This window comes from Pleurodeles waltl, chromosome 8 (genome assembly GCF_031143425.1).
Source record: "Pleurodeles waltl isolate 20211129_DDA chromosome 8, aPleWal1.hap1.20221129, whole genome shotgun sequence".
In the NCBI taxonomy this organism is placed as follows: Eukaryota; Metazoa; Chordata; class Amphibia; order Caudata; family Salamandridae; genus Pleurodeles; species Pleurodeles waltl.
In genome coordinates, this window is record NC_090447.1 from 684,858,620 (window position 1) to 684,879,362 (window position 20,743).

General features: G+C 48.6%; 1 protein-coding gene across 1 annotated transcript; it reads left to right on the forward strand.

Annotated features, from left to right (window-relative positions):
- Positions 1 to 4,172: 4,172 nt before the first annotated feature.
- Positions 4,173 to 19,121, forward strand: ARX (aristaless related homeobox). Its single transcript, XM_069204807.1, has 5 exons — positions 4,173 to 4,438; positions 6,920 to 7,568; positions 9,474 to 9,519; positions 13,597 to 13,898; positions 17,934 to 19,121. The coding sequence occupies exons 1-5, from the start codon at positions 4,258 to 4,260 to the stop codon at positions 18,169 to 18,171; spliced, it is 1,416 nt and encodes a 471-aa protein (XP_069060908.1). The 5' UTR covers positions 4,173 to 4,257; the 3' UTR covers positions 18,172 to 19,121.
- The last annotated feature ends 1,622 nt before the right edge of the window (positions 19,122 to 20,743 follow it).

Consider the following 20,743-nt stretch of genomic DNA (forward strand, 5'->3'; position numbering starts at 1 on the left):
AAGCCCAGCAGGCCAATTGCTGGATCCGGCGGAGGGGTCGAGCTTCACAGCCGAGGTCAAACTCCCGGTAAAGATTACCACATTGGCCCTAGTCGACGCTGCTCAGAGAATATCGGTAGGAACAGAGGTGAGGGTGGGGGGGTGCAACGGAGAGGGATAACAGCCCGAGTAGGGCCTGCGGCGCGGCGCCCGAGGGTACCACCAGCAGCGCCGGTGTTAGAGTGGGCTAGGGCCGGTTTAGTTGAGCGATACAGTTGTGGAATCAACACACCCGCTGTGATACACATCTCACCCTCTCCGAAAGACTGTGCGCTACTGCTTGATTACAGTTCGAATAACTCCCCTCACTAACCGAGCGGTGTCCACATGAGGATCAGTGATTTATTTATATCTGGCTGCAAATAGTAAATGCGTGTTTAATAAAATCCTGATAACTTCAGATAAACAAATTCCTGGGAAGCTTATTGAAATTAGGCCTCCTAGACATCGGTGCCAAAATAAGGGTTTCAGGTATCCCAGCGGTGTACAAGTACATACGGGGCGGGGGGTTAAGGGAGTTACAGTGCTCACACTTGAAAATTAACAGAAAGAAAAGGGAAAAGGACAATTACCCAAGTGTATTAGGAAATCGAAAAGGCAGGGAAAAGATATATCGAAAAAGCAGGGCAGCTACATAAGGGCTATTATGAAGTGAATACCAGAAAACGGAACCTGTTTGTTACAAAACAACAATAGAGGGAAAACATCAAAACAACGGAGAAAGAAGCAAAGAAAGGATATATAAGAAAACGGATAAAAAAATAATTACAAAACAAAGAAAAGGAACAGTATGTGGGAAAGGAAGTCGAAAAAACGATTACATGGGGAATTATCGAGTAAAACGAGAAATGAAAGAAACACACGATAAAAGAGGAAAAACATTAAGAAACAAATTAGGACACCGCTAATCAAAAAACGACGCAAACGAAAGAAAAAAACACAGTAAAGGAAAGAAATTAGATTTAGAACTCGGGCGCATACATCACTGCTATTCGTGACAAGCATTCATAACGTGGAAACACTCCAGACCGAAACAATACAAGTTGTAAATCGTATTTCTTCATAAAAAGTGACAACACTCGGATCGTCTATCTCCGTCTGGCGCTAAGAAGCTGGGGACAGGTATAGCTTGGCAGTCTGTGGCGAGGGTGAGAAGGACGGGGGGTGTGTTAATGCACCGAGCCCCCTACGCCACCCCGTGGTGCCTGGATTAGCCTCGCCGGGACCCGGAGTAGAGGCTTCTCTGCCTTTAGTCCCGCGCATATCCTTACGAGTGCATCCTCGCGACCTGCTCATCAGCTATCAGCACTGGACGCACCTCCCAGACGTGCATGCCACCCGAAAGAAGTTCCAATTATGAATCCTTGTATTTTTAAATGCCCATCGTAAGTGATTCGAATACTGCTTTGTAACCCTCTTTGGCTTGACAAATTCTAAATGGGAGGGCGATGGCAGAACGGGCAGGAAGAGGCCAAAGTCTGGCGTGGATTTCAGAGGAGGCGGGAACTGACGTGGTCCCATTGGTCCATACTGACACCGCCGCTGCGAGGGACCTGGTTGGCACCTTCACGTAACCCACGCGTGTTACTGCTCCTTTGGTGTCACCTAACATGTAACTGTATCAGGCTTAATCTAAACTCGTGTGCGCTGCACAGAGAGTGCCCATCCCAGCGTGCCCGCCCTACTGCCAGCACACTGACAGGGCACGGGGCTGAGTGCTCTCTTTTCAAGGAGCCGGAGCTTTCTTTCTTAAATCTAAAACTAATTACATTCTGCTCTGTCGGGCTTTATTTACTGTAAGACATTCTGTTTACAAATACCTCGATAGGTGCCAGAGTCCAGCCTACTTGAGTTCAGGGAATGAACTTGTGTCACCTTCATGTCAGCGGCTCTTACAATATTCGGTTCTCAGTGCTGGATGACACGCTTACCGTTCACTGTGCTGATACACCGCTGCAACGCGCTTCCACCCCTTCATGTATAGTTTTCTCGTCAAACTTTGAAAAGTCAAAATGCAGTCACGAAGTCTGAGAATCTTACACCAAAGTTATTAACCGTGTTTTTTAACAAGTTTTTGCTTTTCATGGAATTCACTTAGAATTTTAGGACTACAATCCACGCCTTTTCACGTACCTAAATTGTATTACGGCAACATTTCCACCAACGTTAACATTCTGCATAAGAAAAATGAATATCAAATTTACGTGTGCATATTTTCATGGTTTCTTTTTTGTATCTCCGTGAAGAAATGATTTTCTTGTTCAAAAAACTCCGTTCTCTACATCATCTGGAACTATGAGTGTCCCATTTAGTTCTTCATCTGTACAAATGCTTTTACCCCGGCCTTTTATTGGAGTAAAGGTGCTAGTTTTTCTGGGCGAGAAGGTACCTTGAATAAGTAGTGAACACGCACAAACTATCAAGTATGCAACCGCTAACCCGCTCTCATAGCACTCTTTGAATGTCCACATACCAACGTGAACCTAAATACGCAGATCTAGAAACTGCGCCAAAGCGGTGGCCGTTCTGTTTTACCGTGCGTGCAATCCTGCAGCTCTACTTCTCTGAATTAGAGTTTTCCTTTTTCTCTCTCTTTTTTTTTGCTTTGCATATCCATTCAGTTAAGCATATATTTATATATCTAACGCACAAGCAGCTTCGTGAACTTCCAAGTGTCCAGAAACACTCGGAAGTCTTTGACGCCTGCACTATTTCTATTTTTAACTACTATTTTTTATTTTTAGCACTACAACATTGCCTACATGTTGCCCTCTTCAGCTCTGGTCATGTGGAAGTTCCAATTAATTGTATGCAGATCTCTTCGGTAGAAAAGAGCCCAGCAACTCAAATAACAGTCGTGGACATCAAACGGGTGGATAGATTACTGAGTGCGTCTTTCCATATGCAGCGTCCTCGCGCTTGTGGACACATGAAATATGAAGTTTTTCGTAGGAGAGACACACTCCTTTACATTCTTACTAAATTATTAGATACACTTTACTCCATTGCAGTTTAGGAATTTGCGTTCACAGAAAATGTCACAGAACACTTGCTTATTCTTCCGCACTAAAAGATGAGTGTGCTGCGAAGCACACGTTAGTGCAGGAATGAGAAGCAGCGCCTCTTGTCCGAACCCCACAAAACCACTTGTAATAGGAACTTGTTTACCATAAATGTTTCATACCGAACCCACTTCAATTCTGCGGGCGCTACATTAGCGCTTTATAAAAGTGAATCTTTTAGAGCCGCTCGGCGCTTCCATCATCCATTGTGTGATGATTCTGTGGTGGCAGATCACATAACACATAGCCTCCCGTGAAAGGACGGTAGGGGTTCCCTAGTTTCAAGACACGTCGCCTTTTGCAGTCCCCACTGTTGCTTGGAGCGAAGGTCTCTCGGCAATAAATGATCTATTAACGGTCACTCTTGGGCTTGCCCCTGGCTGCATTCATTGTCAAACCACCAGACTGAGCCCACAGCTAAATCACTGCACCAGAAGCTGCGGTTTGCATGCACGGATAGCTTTTACCACCTCCACGTTCTATCGTTGAATAGCTTGGAGAAATGATAAAAATGTACGCAATGAGATGTATTCTTACTTCTGCACCTTGGTCTCGAACTAAAGCGTCCTTCGAAAAAGTGCCCTAAACGCCGACCTTTGATAAAGGGATTTCTACCGCAGGACACATCTGTAGGGAGTGTGTGGCTCTATGGAAAAGTTGGATGGCAGTGTGCGCTTTCCTCCTGCTCCCCTAATGGTTATCTATCTATCTATCTATCTATCTATCTATCTATCATAGATAGATAGATAGATAGATAGAGGAACATATTTGAAAGAATGCTCACTTTCCCTTCGCGCTTCCGCGCACAGATTCCATGCTGGGAGGGGGAGGTAAGTGGGGTGCTGCTGGTTTGTTTGCTGTGGGTCACAACTGATACGAATGGGGGAGGGGAGCGGTGGCAGTGGCGGTCGCACTCCCGCTGCGACAGCTCTTGCTTCCAGTCCGCGTTTTACCAGCAGCCACAGATTAGAAGCGGGGCCTTGGGGGGTGTCCAGCCCAGCCAATCACCGCCGGCCCCCTGCACGTGGCGCCGAGGGCTCTTGGTGCTCCCTCTACTCACTTGTTATTAGTGTCCCGCAGCAACAGAGGCAGAGGGAGCCCTCAGCGCCCTCACCGCCAGGCAGGACCCGCGCACAGCCCTCTGAGGGCCGCCGCCATGAGCAGTCCGTACCAGGAGGAGGCCCCCGAGAGGCCAGAGTGCAAAAGCAAGTCCCCCACGCTGCTCTCATCTTACTGCATTGACAGCATACTGGGCCGCCGAAGTCCCTGCAAGATGAGGCTGCTCGGGGCCCAGCCCCTGGGGGGCCCTCGGGCCGAGCAAGAACCGAGCCGAGAAGGTGAGACTTGGGCACCGGCGGGCGGGGAACTTTGCAAGTGGCCTCTCCCTGTCCCTGGGGAGCAAGTAATCCATGAAGATTGGGCTGTCAATAGAATCTCTTCTCTCTGAATACTATACTCCTGAGTGTCAGGCCGATCCCTCCATACTGGACTACTGAAATACCCACTCCTCTTTTAATACTGGGCTACCGATGGACCATCTGCCCCCTCGACACTGGCACTAGAGCTTCTGCTCCTCTGTGATATCAATCCCGGTATTCGTATAAGCAATGCGATCTTTTTATTGAGATCCTTGATGTTACTATTATTACAAGTATTATTATTTTTCCACAGTGGTCACATTTGTCTTAGTATTAATAATAGCATAACACACACCTGTCTGACGGCATCAAAGAGTTGTGAGGAACAGTCTTTTTTTGGCAAGCGAAGCCTTCGAGGGGTAGACACGGCCTTTTTCTATGGGATTTTGAATGTACCTGTGATTTGTAAGGTTATTTTTCTCTTGTGACAGTTCAGTATACAGAAAATTATTTTGTAACTGGGGCATTATGTTTATAGAACAAAAGGTTATCGAAGAACAGGCGAGAATTTTAGATTAAAAAAGAAGATTGTGTAATCCGTAGTTGAAATACGTCTCTACCGTGTTTTAAAAAATATCCCATGCGTGAGATAGTCGAGGTGTATTTAAAAAAAGTTGAATAATGTAAAAATAATCCAACAACATATTACATCTAATACAGAGAGTGTAATGCATTTTATCGCCATTGGTGTTCCTGGGAATGGCATGAATTACTAGACTGATTTTAACACTATCAGGAAGTGGGAAGCAGAGTTTTCTCAGTCAGTTATGCTGTGATCAATGAACCAGGATTTTGCACTGAAACAATACTTGTCTGATTCTGCGTTCACCCTCCCTGGCACGATAAAAATATATATCTATATACAGTAATACATTTAGCTGCAGGGTTGTAACGGCTGGCTGTTTATTTTAATTAACCTATAACATGCAGTCTGTGTCGGTGTTTCTAAACATTACAGGAGTGTTCAGCTTCCGTCTAAAACCTATACCCAGTACAGGCGCAAGTCAGAGGCCAGAAGATACCCTTGGCACCGAAGGGCCACAGGGCTACACCCCGCTCTGGGTCCCAGGCCGGCGTGGGAGAGCGGCGCACAGCACATTACTAGTTATACGTGCTCAACAGGTGCTGCTGGCAGAGGGCACATGCCATCAGCCCCAGTGCCCCCTGCACGCCGCTGTCTGCTAGGACACCCGACACATCAAACACCGGCGGCGCTACACAAAGCACCTCGACGAATACCCTTCTAAATATAGGGCAAGGTCACGGCGCTGAATGTTTCATATGCCGAAGCCAAGCGCGGGGCCTAGTCAGGCCGCTTTGAATGCAGTCTGCCCCACCCGAGCGCTCGGCTTTAGCAGAAGGACAACCCCTGAGGGAGAGTGAGCCCCCGCTAAGATCATCTGCTTCCCTTCCTGCGGGGAGGGGTGCCCTTGCCACAGGGTACTCCAGAAAGGCCATCCAACAGCAGGTCCACGCAAGAGACTGGGCCCTCGTAAGATATTATACTGCCACTCTCGGAGGAAGGGCTGTCCTGCCACACGGGAGAGCAGACGTACACTCTTGAGGGAGAGTGTGCCAAGGGGAAGATTACTGATGAGTGAACTCCGCTGTAAAATCGCCTGTTAGTCCTCTCAGGGTGAGAGGCGCCAGTGTCCCCGGGCACAGCTGAAAATGGCTTCCGCGGATAGTTTGGGTGGAAGACTGAGCCGCCCTATAAAATCAGCCGTTGCTCCTTGTTGTGGATACATACCCTATAGACAAGGCCGCGGTGACACCCAGTGAGCAGGTGAAAGTTCGAGCAAGCAAACGTCGTGGTGTTACACAGACCATGCCACCGCAGGTAGCCAGAGGAGCGGATGTGAGAGTTAATCCGAGGATAATAGTTTCTCGCTGATTTGTTCATTAGTTTGGAATTCACTTGGGCAGAATGTCCCGTAGTCCCGGAGTCGGATTAAGAAGGGTCATGGTAGTAGGGTAAACGGGACTACTGCGGAGATGAGATTAGACCGAGGTGACCATTTTGGAACTTGATGTGCTGGGTTTAGTAGGACTCGACAATGTGATAAATACAATCAGATCTAGTTACTGGATTACGTGAATCTGCTATCATGGTGCACTATTAACGCCCTTCCAGTCACTAGTGAGAGTTTCCGTGGGTTTGGGTACACATGGGCTACACCTGCTATTCACGGACGAGGCATCTCTGGTCCTGCTGGTGTCATCCATGTCTGACTGCACCGCTATAGGTCCATGAGCTGTGCCGTCCCACGACACTCTATAGTTCTCTTGCAAATACACTTGTAAAATTTTCTTAAGCATTTCGCTGTGTTTCTGCTGGAGTTCAATGTTGATTTCTCATCCTGCAAACTTTCCCTCTCCCTACCCCTTTGCTGTCCGCAGGGTCTCCCAAGGGTGGCAGCACCGGGGCTGCTTTCGAGGCCGAACTACACCTACCCCCCAAGCTGAGGCGCCTGTACGGGCCGGGGGCCGGCGGGGGGCGGCTGCACCTGCAACCTCACCCCGATCTCCCCGGGCCCCGGCCCACGCGGGAGCGCCCCGAGCGCCTGCTGCTGCTGGGCGAGGGCGGCTGGAAGATCAGCCAGGCCCCTCAGGTCAACATAAGCCGCAGCAAGTCCTACCGCGAGCACAGCGCGCCCTGCCAGCAGCCCGGCCGCCAGGGGGCGCCCGGCGACGACGAGGAAGACGAGGAGTTGGAAGACGACGACGACCTGGACGACGACGAGGGGGAGGCAAGCAAGGAGCCAGAGCAGCCGACCCTGGGGCACCCCGGCCCGGGCAGCAGCCGGGCCCCCGCCCCGCCAGAGCAGCCGGACGGTGAGCTCTCCCCCAAGGAGGACCCACTGCTGCACTCCTCGGACGGCGACGGCAAGGACGGCGAGGACAGCGTGTGCCTGTCCGCGGGCAGCGACTCCGAGGAGGGCATGCTGAAGAGGAAGCAGCGGCGCTATCGCACGACCTTCACTAGCTACCAGCTCGAGGAGCTTGAGCGGGCCTTTCAGAAGACGCACTACCCCGACGTCTTCACCAGGTGAGAAGGGTCTGGGCAGTGGCACTTGCAGAGGAGCGCAGGGGGAGCCGCTAGATTAGAAGGCATGCCACCAGGTGAGTGGCGGCCACGTAGTCAGGGAACGTGCATCCATGTTGGGGCGCAGGGACAGCCCTACAGGGTCATGGGGCATCCACAAAGGGACGAGTGAACACCTAGAGGGGACGCCCAGAACATTCACTACCGCAAGGCCGCCAGCTGCTATGAGGCACCGGTGAGGGGAGTGGCATTCCTGGAGGTCCGGGCGGTGATCAGCAGCGGCAAACAAAGGCGATGTCAGTAGAGGGAAGAGGTAGATAGCAGAAAAGCCCAGCAAAAAGGCAACTTAGTTCTAGATGCAAGAATGGAAATTGGGAAATCAATTTTGGAAATACCTATAAAAGTCTGGACCAACTTTTAAGAATGAGAAAACGAGACAATAGTGAGTGAATGGGAAAATGAGATAATAATGAAGTTGTTAGAAAAACTATAAAGGCAGGAAGGATCAAGGTGCTAACGTTCATCTGCGCTGCGTGTTTTGAAATTACGTTGTCTCTGCTGGAAAGCGATAAGTGGGATTTTGGCAGGATGGTGTACACTAGCGAACACGTCCACGGAATGGCTGGTGGCACATTAATCCGAAATGCCACCAAAAAGAAACGAGGAGGCCGTTTACAGGCACGTTATTCCTGTATCCCCTTCCTTCACTGACAACAGGCAAGACACCTCTCCCCCGCGCCTATAATCTTTGTCATTAGACTGTCAACTAATGTGCAGTTTGTGGCGCTTGCCACTGTGCGCCAGGCGCGGCTCGGCACCGCGGGATGGGGGCCTCTGCCGGGGAATGGAAATGAGGAATAGCTGGCCAACGGGAGGCAGGTAGTGCTTTCCAGGTCATCGGGCTTTATTTTTACCCACTGCCTTGATCCCCTCACCTCCTCCCCTCAGATTCATGTCATCACCACTCAGCCTGACGAGTATCAATTATACGCTCCCAAGTACAAATGGAACCTTACCCCTCCCGTCCGGGGCTGTCCCGAGTACTGATATAAACGGAGCTAGGTTAGGAGTACTAGGTAACCCAGACAAAAAAGAACCGCTTTAAAAACAGAAAGCCGTTTGTGCGAGGAACGGGTTCACTCTGTCTGGATCGCTTCTGCCTGCGCGGTGCCGGCTCAAGGTGGTGTGTGCGGGCGGAGGGGGCGCGCTCAGAGGGCGAACCATAAATTCACACCAGGGTTAAGTCAACTCACAGCGTGCGCATATGCAGGAGGTTTTCCTCCCAGGGTCTTTGAGGATGGGCATCGTCACATCAGTGTCCGGTTTCTGCGCTGCTTCCCGGGAGGCAATAAGCTGCCTGATAGTCAGCAGCTCAGTTCTGTGCGCGTGGGGAGTCACTGGCCTTTTCTCTCTCTAAGCACACTTAGAAGGTGGGGTAGGAAACCGTTCATGTCATATACACTGAAACTAAATCCCGGCAAACCTGACCGTGTGTCTAGTTTGAACTCGGTGCCTTGCTTGGGGCGTGAGGCTATTCGCATGAAATAATCATTTCGGGCTGTGAACCTGACTCATGGTTGAGACATTTTTGCAATGCTATTACTCCGGCCACAATATACATTGGGAGTGCGATGCCGGGGTCTGCACAGTCCACGCATTGCAGGAGACACATCCAACCAACTGTACTATACACATGCAAGAATGGCAGGTTATTTCCAGATACCAAGAAAGGCACATGGTTATTCCCACAACGATAGGCATATGTGTAGATCCAAATAACGTACGTTTGAGCGATTTATGCGCAATTCTTTACCTTTAATTTGCGGACATGTTCTGCCTATCGCAGTGCACTACATTTTTGAAAAAATGTTTATATCGTGAAGGTTGATAATAATTTTGTCTTTACAGGGAGGAGCTGGCTATGCGGCTGGACTTGACAGAAGCCCGAGTGCAAGTAAGTGGCCACAGCGTGGCAAAAATGACCGCGTAGGGAGGCCACGAGAGATTGCTGTCCGGCAGTGTGATTGCATGAGGTGTACTGCAGCCTGTGAGATGTGTCCACCAGTATAAGTACTGGCCGGCACATTCTGATTGTTTTCTTTGCCGTTTTAAATAGCGCCAGCTTGACCCGAAGGTATTGGAGTGCTTTACATGGGCATCAGTTACGTTACACACGGATGGATACGTTCATTTCTGGGTGGGCACTGGGAGAGTAAGTGATGTGAACAAATTCACAGGATGCTGAGACTTGAACCTGGCTCCCCAGCTCCAAAGTCGGCAGCTCTGAGCAATAGCCACGTTCTCTCCACAGTTTCTGTGAATTGTTGGTCCTGCCAAAAGCATCCTGAGGCATATCCCTTGGACACCTTCCTCTTCACAACCCTCCTCACTTGCGATCCTTGGTGCCTTTTTATTGACAGAATTTGGTGGGCTACTCAAATCTCAGAAGGAGGGAGCAGAGAGAACAAACACGTTATCGAGGAGGTTAAGAAGCCTCTCCCTGGCTGGGTTACTTATGCAGAAGATTGAAGCCGGGGTACTTTACCAGGCAGTGCTTACTGTGCCAGGCTGAGATGACAGTGCGGCAGGTGGAACAAACAGCCCCCACCCCCTTCCCTCACATCCCGGCCTCAGAGCAACAGGGAGGATACAAATCAGCGGTAGCAGTTTTGCTTTTAATTGAAGTGATGGAGGAAATGGAGTTTGCTGTTCAAACAAATCTGTCTGCTCGAAGCAGGTATTTGCGCGATTAAGGCTCCGATGGGCTCCATAAAAAGCCACTTAGTGCGAGAGCAAATATGGCCTAGTGGGTCGCTTACCCCCACCGAAATGTGTGCAGGGTCCAGCCTGGGGAGGCCCCCATTAAGGTGTATGCAGGGCCCATCCAGAGACCCACCCGGCCCAGTGGCAAACAGAGAACAGATGTCCCTGCCCCGAAAAGCACTTTACAGTTACAATCCGCCGCTGATAAAAGCACAATAAATTCCATATGGCTCATTTAATACACAACAGCCCCTGGCATCAGCTGGGCTACGGGGAAAGCCACCCCCTCTGTTGACACATTGCTCCATTGTCAGAGAGAAATGTGACAGCGAAATCAGGGGAGCAAAGCCGTGGGAAAGTTAAATAACTTTTCCTGAGCGGCGGCCGTGCGGGCAGAACACCGCCGCACTCATCTCCCGAGTGCTGTGAATTATTGGACGGTCTCCCTTTCTGTCTGTGTTGGGAGTGCAGCGAGGGGGTGAGTGGCCATTAATTAGCCACTGCCTCTCCCCCCTCGGAGCCGCCAGAGCTCAGCCCCCTTCGGAATTTAGGGCCTGATGTTTCAAAGGGTTGTTCCCAATCTGTTTGTATGGGGAAAACCTTGATGCTTAATGGTCTTATTTCTGTCCACGTTCGAAAGTAAAATGTATCCCTTCTTCTTGAAATGTCTTTTCCTGGCTGTTGTGTGTGGTTTAGGATATTTACATTTCTTATCACTTACTGGTTCTTTTCTTATTTTCTATTCAGGGTGGGGGCTCGTCTGCAACAGGACATCCTAGTTGTTCGGCAATAATAATGCGGAATAACGCGTCCTTTATGGTCCCAGATACTAATTTTAGCTAAGTTTATTAGCGATTTCTTGAAACTTAAACACAATTACGAATAAAAGTTTTTTTTTTTTTAAACCGACATCGATATACAGAGACCGTTTTCTTGTTTTACACACACCAGCAATAAAAAGAGTCACGGAATGCGGATTTTTAACCTGTGGGAGGGGCGGTTTCTAACGTTTTATTATTTTTTACTCGTATTTTATACTATTCAAAGCACTAGTGTTTGCTATCCAATTGATTTATACAGCATTAATCGAAAAGCAATCACGATATTTAAAAAGAACCACGCGGGCAGTAAAATACAAAATCTGTATGGAAATTTTTTTTAGTGAATCAGTTCTTAGAAACAGTTTAGAGTACAGTGCATCCTCTTCAGTTTAGGACGCCACACATTTGGATGCAGATGTCAGCAGAAGCCTACTGGTGAAACCTTGCACACTCACCTGTTGCACAGTGTTCACTAAAAGTTCAACACCTGTCACCAGGACTCTTGCATACAGTTATCTCGTTGCCGTGGTCGTCTGTATACCGTTATACATTTCAACCCTAGAGAGACATTTATAAGAAAAGTGTGTGGTGAATACTGCATGTTTATGAAGGCTGATCAGCTTTAGACGTACGGTTAAAAATGGACAGTTATTGCACTGATTGTGAAAACGGGTGCCGCCGTCTGGAGAATTCATTTTTATTTCGACCAAGGGGTCACTGAAGGGGGTAGGGACACCTCTGACTGTTTGGGAGCTTAACGACAACAGGGCAGTGGGATTTCCGGCCAGGTAATTCCTAAAGGTTCGTGTAAGACTCGGCGGCAGAAAACAAATCTGTTATTTGAGAATGTAGGTGTTTGTCCACCTCGCTCTGCTGTAGAGGGGAAAAGGCGGGTCTCTGACAGGCGTGTACATATTTTGTTTACTAAAATGAACTTGCATCATCTCTACTTGCCATGATGCCATTAAAAACCAAAGACCGACTGAGTGTAGATGACGGTACTGTGCGTGTTTTCCACATGTTTATCAGCACGTGTTCTACCCTGTGCTATAGCAGAAGGGAAATACATTTATTTTGTATTGACTGCTTTTAAACAACTGTGTTTTACTTTGGCATGAAATCCAAATTCGGGTTTAAAAGAGTTCTTATAGTGCGAATTCCCAAGCGAGCATCATTACTGACATCGGCTACACCGACGTAAGATTCGTAAGACAGCGGAGTGATAATAGTGTTCGAAATAATGCGTGACATCCAGACTGCAGGAACCCCCGGCTTAATGCAATGCCACCGCTCCGCTAAAGCTGCGTGTGTAGGGTAGGGCTGGCTCACTTGGTTTCTGGGGTGATACCCTGAGCAGCGGCGAAAGCGCCCCAGGGAGACCGAGCAGCGAACCTCAAGCTCAGACGTGGAGCCCCTGCTTTCAGGCCAGCATCCCTCCTTGGTTCGCGCCCTCCAAGCGCGCTACTGCGGAACCAAACCGCGCGCAGCCTTCTTTCTGCTGAGCACTCCTGTCTGGGCCCAGATCGTGGGCAGATGTTCGGTGCTGGGGTGCAAGACTGGCTGCCCCGAGGGACACCGTCCACCCCTCCCCTCGCCATCGGCCTCATGCACAGGATAGCTGCGGGTTACACTGCGGTGTAGTGCCCAGAAGACTACGTGAGGGGGATGTCACATCGATCGCAGCACCCTCTGTGCATGAGGCTGGACGCAGGGGCCACTTGTTTGGCATCCTAACTCGTTTGTTATTGTTTGTTTCCCGTAAGCACTTTTTATAGTAGCCTGTGCGTTTCACTGGTGGAACATAAACCACAGCACATGAGAAGCAGCTGTGAATACCAGGGGCGCAGCGGTGGACTGTGGGCATGTCGCCTGGCTGCTTTCAGCCAGAGACCACCCCTGACACCGAGATTTCCCCAAACATCCAGGAAAGACATTGGAAGGGGTTTAATAAATGACTAGAGACCGGGCAAAGGAAATTGGACAGTAACATATTCGTGAACGACAATTCCTGGGCTGCTGCTGGGAACTCAGCACGGAGAGAGCCTTACTTTTGCCGGACGTCTGGGAGGTGCTTGCTTTGCAGGGCATATGGTCGCTGGCTCTTGCCAGTGCAACGCTCTCCGATGGCGTTCTGTTGTGACAGCCACTGGGTTGCACAGGTTATCGGAGGTGTATATTTGGGGTGGGGTTGGGGTGCACATCATGTAAGTGCAGAGACTAACTGCTGGCTGCGAGTTCTTCTGGGGTGTGTTTGGTGTGCACACACATTGCATGTCAGTAGCTGGTGAGCTGTGGTGTTGGTTGTATAGCATATGCTTGGTTGGGGGGCCCCCTTCTGCAGCGTAGTTATTGCCTGTGCCAGGAACTTGGTTTGTGATACCCATCTCTAGAGAGCAATAGCCGGTTACTGGGGTGTTGTGGGCACTGATCCTCTATTTCTCTCCCAGGTCTGGTTCCAGAATCGCCGCGCCAAGTGGAGGAAGCGAGAGAAGGCGGGAGCTACGCCGCATCCGCAGGGACTGCCCTTCCCTGGCCCACTCTCTGGCGCACATCCCCTCAGCCCCTACCTGGACGCCGGCCCTTTCCAAAGCCACCACCCAGCGCTAGACTCTGCCTGGAGCACCGCCTTCCCCGGTCTGCCTCAGGGCCCTGCGGGCCTGGGACCCGGCACCGCCCCCCTGGGCCTCAGCACCTTCCTGGGGGCAGCTGTCTTCCGACACCCCGCCTTCATCAGCCCCGCCTTCGGCAGGTAATGTCTCCGGCCTCAGAAATGGGGGAGGGGGTGCGGCGGAAACTGTTCTCCGAGTGAGAGGAGCACACATCGATTTACTCAGACCCCAAGCAGGAGGCCATCCTTTACAGCAGTGGTTTTCGTACTTTTTAATGCCGCACCCAGTGAAAAAATAAAAATCAGCAGGAACCCCTCTGAATTTTTCACAATTATTATATTAAGGTGGCACTGTTTTAATGTGTGTAGACTTATTTAAACACTGCAATTATGTTCCCTTTTTAAAAATGCAGTAACTTTTTTTCTGCTTAAAACAAAGCACAATTACCTGCATAATGCTTATTTTGGCCAGAGCCTGGTGCCCCCCTTGGGAGCAGTTGACGCCCCCCTATGGGGTGGGCCTGGGCCCGCCCCTCAGTTTGAATACCACTGGTTTACAGGAAAGCCAGAGGGCCAGGAGAGGATAGATACCATATGCCCAGTGCGCATGCCCTACAGGGTGCAAAGTGTCATGGTGGCATCCTTGTGCCCTTTCAGAAGAGATCACAATATGTTTAAATATAACTAAGTTCACTAGCAGATACGCCCGTTATGCTGTGTTTAGACATTTGGCGATTTTAGCAACTGGTTTACTCGGAGGAAATTCCACTCCATTTGCATCTATGTTTTCACAGTTTTATACATGCAAACTCGACCGAAAGTTATTGGAGCGATTTACTTGAGTTATGTTACACAAACATACATTTACCCAATAGCCAATTGGAGGTTAAGTGATTTGCCCGTGATAGGGTGTGGAGGGACACCGGAACTCGAATCTGTGCCCCCAGTTCCAAAGTCGGCAGCTCTGGCTGTACGGCCACATTATATCGTTCAAATTATTGTCTAGGGCTGGTTTTATGAATGGTTGGTCCACTGTCCAAATTGTTTAATAGACAGACTGTCCATGTCGGGTTTGAACTCTAACTGGCTCTGGTAGTAATTACACAATTTGAACTCACACTATGTATTCGGATTTGCTCGCTTCAAATAATGTTGAAACCTGCTCAGATAAATAGCTCTAAAGTGATGAAAATAGACATCGACGTTGAGGTTTACATTGAACATTTTCAGCATCTTAGTATTCAGTGCCCGGCACAGAGGTACAGAGCCCCCATTAGCAGGGACCCTGCTCCAGAACTCCCATGACTTAAAAGAGCAATCTGTTGGAAAAACCTTCCATTTAACAAATTGCATAACTGAGCACCATTAGCACGGGACGGGGTAGTTTGATAGTCATTCAGAGCAGGTTATTGAAAATGCTCGAGAAAGTTAGGAAACATCGATTTTTACACGCTTCCTATAGAGATAGAAGCGCAGTATTCACTCCCAGTGACCCCAGTCGCGCCAATGCATTCCGTGGTGTTTCCATTTGAACTACTAAGTCGGGACAACTCCCACTAAAAAACAGCAGGACCACAAAATGCGTTTTTTTGTTGTTGCTTTTTTAAGGGAAAAAATAGAAATGGTATCCTCCTGAGAAAAGAATTAATACATTCATCTCACTGAGCATGGCCAACAGCAAGGGGAGAGAGTGTGTGTACACACAAACACCATCTCAGCACATGTCAATAAAATGAAAGCTATACAGCGGTAACGCAGCACACCTAAACGCGGCAGTGGTGTCACAGTGATGTCAGGCTCTGGCTGCCAGTGATGATTTCTATGTATCTCTTCTCGCGTAACATTAACGCGCCCTTTTTTACGCCCTGCCATCAGCCTGAAAAGTCAAATGTAAACGCTCGGTAAACAAGGGCTCTGGTAATGGGCGACAGTTTCAGTAAGCAAACCCCAGAGATCCCGCGACTGTTTCTTTCCAACCACCGAGAAGCGCTTCAAGCCTGAATCAGGGCAGCACTCCCTTCTCGGTATTTGAAAAGCATGTGTCGCCCTCCACCCGGTGGGGGGGGGGGGGGGGGGGGGGGGGGCGCTCTGGCCTGATATGCGTGAAGAAAACGCGAGACGGTTTCACCATGAGGGAAAGACCTCGAGATGGCGGACTCTGCCGGGGGGTGGTGAGGCCACATCCCAGCAGTTTGCCAAGGAGGGGGATTTGGCACTGAGACTGCGTTGGACCTGGTAGGAGGTGTCCCACAAAGAGCCATCCTGCTTGGAAGTAAGAACGCTGGCATAGCACACCAAGCACACTGCCAATGGGGGCAGCAGGGTGTGAAGAGCAGGTAGCGCCCCACCCCCACCTTAGTCTCAGTCTGGACCCAGGCACTTGGCAGTCTGTGGGGTGGCCTCGCTGAGAGCAGGTGGTTCCAATGCCGATGGAGGCATCTTCATGGTGCCTTCGCCACAGTGGTTGAGGGGCGGGGCCGTGGGGCTCTGGCAACAAGAATATCAAGGACAGACGGTGCAGGCCACTCTGGAGGCTGAGTAATATCCTGACATGAGGGTACAAGACTGAGGTAGTGAGAGAGGTGTGTGTGCGAGGGGTTAGCCGGACCGATGCGGGCTGCCAGTACATCCCTGGTGATAGCCAGCGACCCGAGGAATGTCGCCCTGCTTTCGGAAAGCGGTGCCCAAGACCAGCTCGGGAAGTGAGGCGCCAGGTGGGGGACAGCTGCACCGTAAGGCGATGGACAGGAGACCATAAGACAGCAAGAATGCAACAAGTTGTTCCATTGCAGAAGAGAATGGCCTTTGCTCACCTTCGTGCAGTTCGCACAACATCGAAGCACGAGTTTAGGTGCGTTTGGAAAAAAACACACACCACAAGTTTGCAATTTCGAAGCAGGAAGCATATGTAAAATATACCAGGAACGTCCTGATTTCACTGATTGAGCTCAATTGAAAATCTGGTATTTATTCGCTCAAATGAAAATCTAGTATATATTCATCGTTTTTACTGTATTGCCATCTCACTGGAAGGGGCCCACCAGCAGCGATTTTAAATGAACAAACTAATTCCTTTCAGTGACAATGGCTGACGTCTTTTAAAATCAAACCAGAGCAAGAATAACGGTCTATTTTTCAAACATAAAACCGACATTTTATGAGGCACGTGCTCCGGATTGAGGCGGGCTGCATATAGCAACAAAAAAAAAAAATACCATACGAGCAAACTAATAAACTCATTTATTAAAACAGTTTCCGCTGCATCACTTCTTTCATTTTTTTTAAATCGTAATTCTGACGTTTCCCTTCCTTCATACTTGATATTAAAAATACGCTGAACAATGGCAACATGTGATTGCGCTCAACGGCCAACTGGACAGTGTTAAAATATTTGACAAACTGATTACCTTTGCTTTAATATATTTTGAAAAAGAAAAACACCACTGATACTATTTAGTCTTCATTGCCTATCACAGGATTTAGTGTTACTATTTCAAATTCCAATTCTGCTACACAGTGTATGTGTTGTGCCTTGAGACAGAGTGTTGGAGACCTGCACTAAAATTGAGCGGTAATTTTTCTGGTCCTTGGTGCAGACTTCTACATATTCCTTGTTCTCACCCAATCTAGTTTTCTGTATAATCAACCACGAGCTTTATCTGCTATATATTCACCTATATCTAACTTTCATTAGCTAGTCATGTATGTATTTGTGTGTTTTGTGTTTACTCATCAAGGCATGTAATTTGAACATTTGTCAAATTTGGCTTCTGATAAGGGAACACATGCTTCTGAAGATGTGAAGAATCACGTTGGCTTAGGTTGTGTTCTGTTTAAATAGATTTCATCTGAATGATTTGCTCTTTATGTATTTATTAGCAATTTGTAATGCCTTGGCAGCTGGGACGTTATATTGAAGCGCGAGTCTGATTAAGCAATGTTTTAGTTTGTCGACTTGTCGCTATCTGCCAGTCGACACAATTACTATCAAAGTAACCTGTTTAAGCAAGGCGTATGAGGGCGCTTACTGGATGAATCGGACTCTTAAGAATCCGAGTATTAAAGAAAATATAGTTAACCACGTTGGGAATTGAGAAGCAAGTGACAGTGAGGCGGTGCGGTAGGAAGAAGGATGCTCCGTGCGCCTTCGTTGCTCACACTGTCCTCTCTTTGCAGGCTCTTCTCCACCATGGGCCCCCTCACCAGCGCCTCCACTGCCGCCGCCCTGCTGCGACAGCCCGGGCCCCCACTGGAGAATCCGGGACCCGGGGCCCTGGGAGAGCCCCCAACCGCGGCCGCAGACCGAAGGGCATCCAGCATCGCCGCTCTGAGGCTGAAGGCCAAGGAGCACGCCGCCCAGCTCACACAGCTCAGCCCCCTGCCCGGGCCCGGCGCCGGAAAGGAGGTGTGTTAGAGACTGACCCGGGGAAGCAACCCCGAGCCCCACCAGAGACCAAACAGGAAATGCACAAACAGTGCCCTGCGGGAGGACAGAAAACTCGGCCACCGAGCGCGGAGCAGCAGCTTCACTGCGGCGTGGCCGCCGGGACTGCCAGCCCATAGCTGCTACTTCTAGGAAACGCACTCTCTGCCGGCCTCATAAATAATATCCTCATGAGTAGAAAAAACACGCAAAGTATATTTTTAAATGAGTTGCACAATGACGTCAAATGTTTCATTTGAGGCCGCGATTAAATGAGAACATTACATTTTTTTTTGCTGAAGTGCTCGTTCCTCCTCCATCTGTGTATTTTGTTTAAGTTTTCGAATATTCGCCTCGTTGGTAGGTATGTGGTATTGACTCGAGCCCCAGGGCTGTATTTTTACATTCTTGATGGAGCAATCTGCATATCGTCTGCTGCAAAGGGACGTTGTCGCGCGCAGGAGGGAAAGTTCGGTTGAGGCTGTAAGGTAACCAGTGCACTTAAAGCAAAGCGTGTACCTTGTTTTTGTAAATTTATTTTTTACTACCTTCTTTGTCAATAGACCAACCAAGGTTTTTATATCAAACCAAAGGGAAATTACACGGCTAGAATATGGACTGTTCAAGTCAATAAACTGTGATAGTTTATGTAAATACTGTTGTTGTAAAGAAGAGAGCTTTGTTTATTTGAAATGTTTAAAAAAAGATTGCACTCTGTGTAGCGTTGTAAAGTTCTGTCTCCTGTATCACCCCGTGTTGTAGATATCATAGTTACCCTAGCAAAACATATTTATGTACAAATAACCCTGATTATTTTAATTTATTAATTGTAGAAATGTTTGAAACATTCAGAAAAGCAGCATCACATCGTATTTTTGTGAGTTTATTGTTAACACTTCTCCTGACGTTCAGGTGAAGAGGTGTCCTTCTAAAAAGAAGATAAAATAAAAACCAAACAAATAAAAACACAATGTAACAAACAAAAGCGTCAACTGGTCAATTCCAGGGGTTTTAGGAGGAAGAGTGCGTTTTAAAAAACTGCATCGAGGAGTAAATTACATTGTGGTTCACCTCTTGAAGGTGACGTTTAGCAGAACGGAGTCTGGTGGAGGGACAAGAAATTCTGAAATGTGCCATCAACAGCTACATAATAATAGACAGTATTGTACAGAGCTTGAAATTACTAGGATTACCTCCAACTAAACGACACTCGCTTATTTAATCACCACAGGGAGTTGAAAGTCCGAGAGAGAGAGCTCGAGGACATTTGTATATTTAACCTGCAGGTTACAAATCCTCATAAGCAGCAGGGACAAGGACCACCCGGGCTACGTACTAGCTCGAGGATGCTACTGGGGGACTTTGTCTGCAGTAGGGACTCCAGTCTCAAGTAGGCTTCTGAAGGGAATAGTAGCGGGTTCAGCAATTCGGCGGAAAAGGCATTTTTTTTGTTTTCTAAAAGCTTCCTGCGTCAACTGCCCGGGCGAGTTTAATGGGCTTGGCATGTGGAAGGCTTGAGAGCTAGGAAGTATTAACAGTAAATATTTCGCGTTACCACTATCTTACTACACAAAGCAGCCGCGGAGCAATGACTGCGCAGCTCTTGCCCTGCTCAAGCCGAATAACAAGAACAATCCAGCAGAGTGCGAAGACGCAAGGCGTCCACTCAGTATTTTTGGGGAGGGGTTGTAGGCCACCACAGGGCTCCAGAGTCGTCAGTTCTCAGTTGCCACTCGCGAGGGTCACTTTCTGGTTGGACATGAAAGAGCAGCACAGTACACGTAACGGTGAGACTAAGAAACTAATACCACCTTCTCAGAAAGAAATCACTCACAAAGTCTATTAGCACGTACCCTTAAAAAGTTACTTGATAAGTATAAATTATTCCGCATGAAGCCATATATAAATATATATATATATCGCCAAGTTTCTGATCGTGTTGAGTTGTTTCAATAATCGTTTAAAGGTGGTAAATTGTAGCGCTGGAATGCCGTTAGAGAAGTCAAAGCACAAGGACAAACTGAAATAATGTGTAACTATGTTTTCATCGGTAACCTCTGCAGAGCGTGTCCTAATTATTATGCGTAGCTGCCAAGGATGATTTTAATTGTATCTGAAATGCTTGTGAATTGTGAGGGCTAGTGGTGCCCTGTGGTCATTGTTGGGAAAATATGAAATGTGTACATTAGAGACGTATACTAGGAGGAGAAGATGCCCAATGCACGGACTGCTCACATGCAGTCCAACACAAGGCCCGGACCAGACCGCGAGTGATCTGGCCCTCAACCCACCGAGGCTCCCGGGGAAGCACCTCACCCTGTAGTACCACCTGGAAGGCAGCCCCCATGCATCGCTCCGAGAGCGATGGCGGCAGCTAATTGATTGCAATTCTCAGTAATTGATGGGTGTGAGAACGAGACGTTAAGGATGCGCGCTACAGCACATTTATCTGACGTGCTCTCGCTGTCACCACTTCCGCTTCATTTATTTCACAAACTGCCAATAGTTTGGAGGCCTTTCCTTCAAATATCTGCGGAATGTCTAAAGAATGCTACAAAAGAGC

Coding starts and splice junctions, on each gene's coding strand:
- ARX (XM_069204807.1), top strand. CDS start 4,258: ATGAGCAGTCCGTACCAGGAGGAGGCCCCCGAGAGGCCAGAGTGCAAA. Junction 4,439..6,919: donor GCAAGAACCGAGCCGAGAAG/GTGAGACTTGGG, acceptor TGCTGTCCGCAG/GGTCTCCCAAGGGTGGCAGC. Junction 9,520..13,596: donor TGACAGAAGCCCGAGTGCAA/GTAAGTGGCCAC, acceptor TTTCTCTCCCAG/GTCTGGTTCCAGAATCGCCG.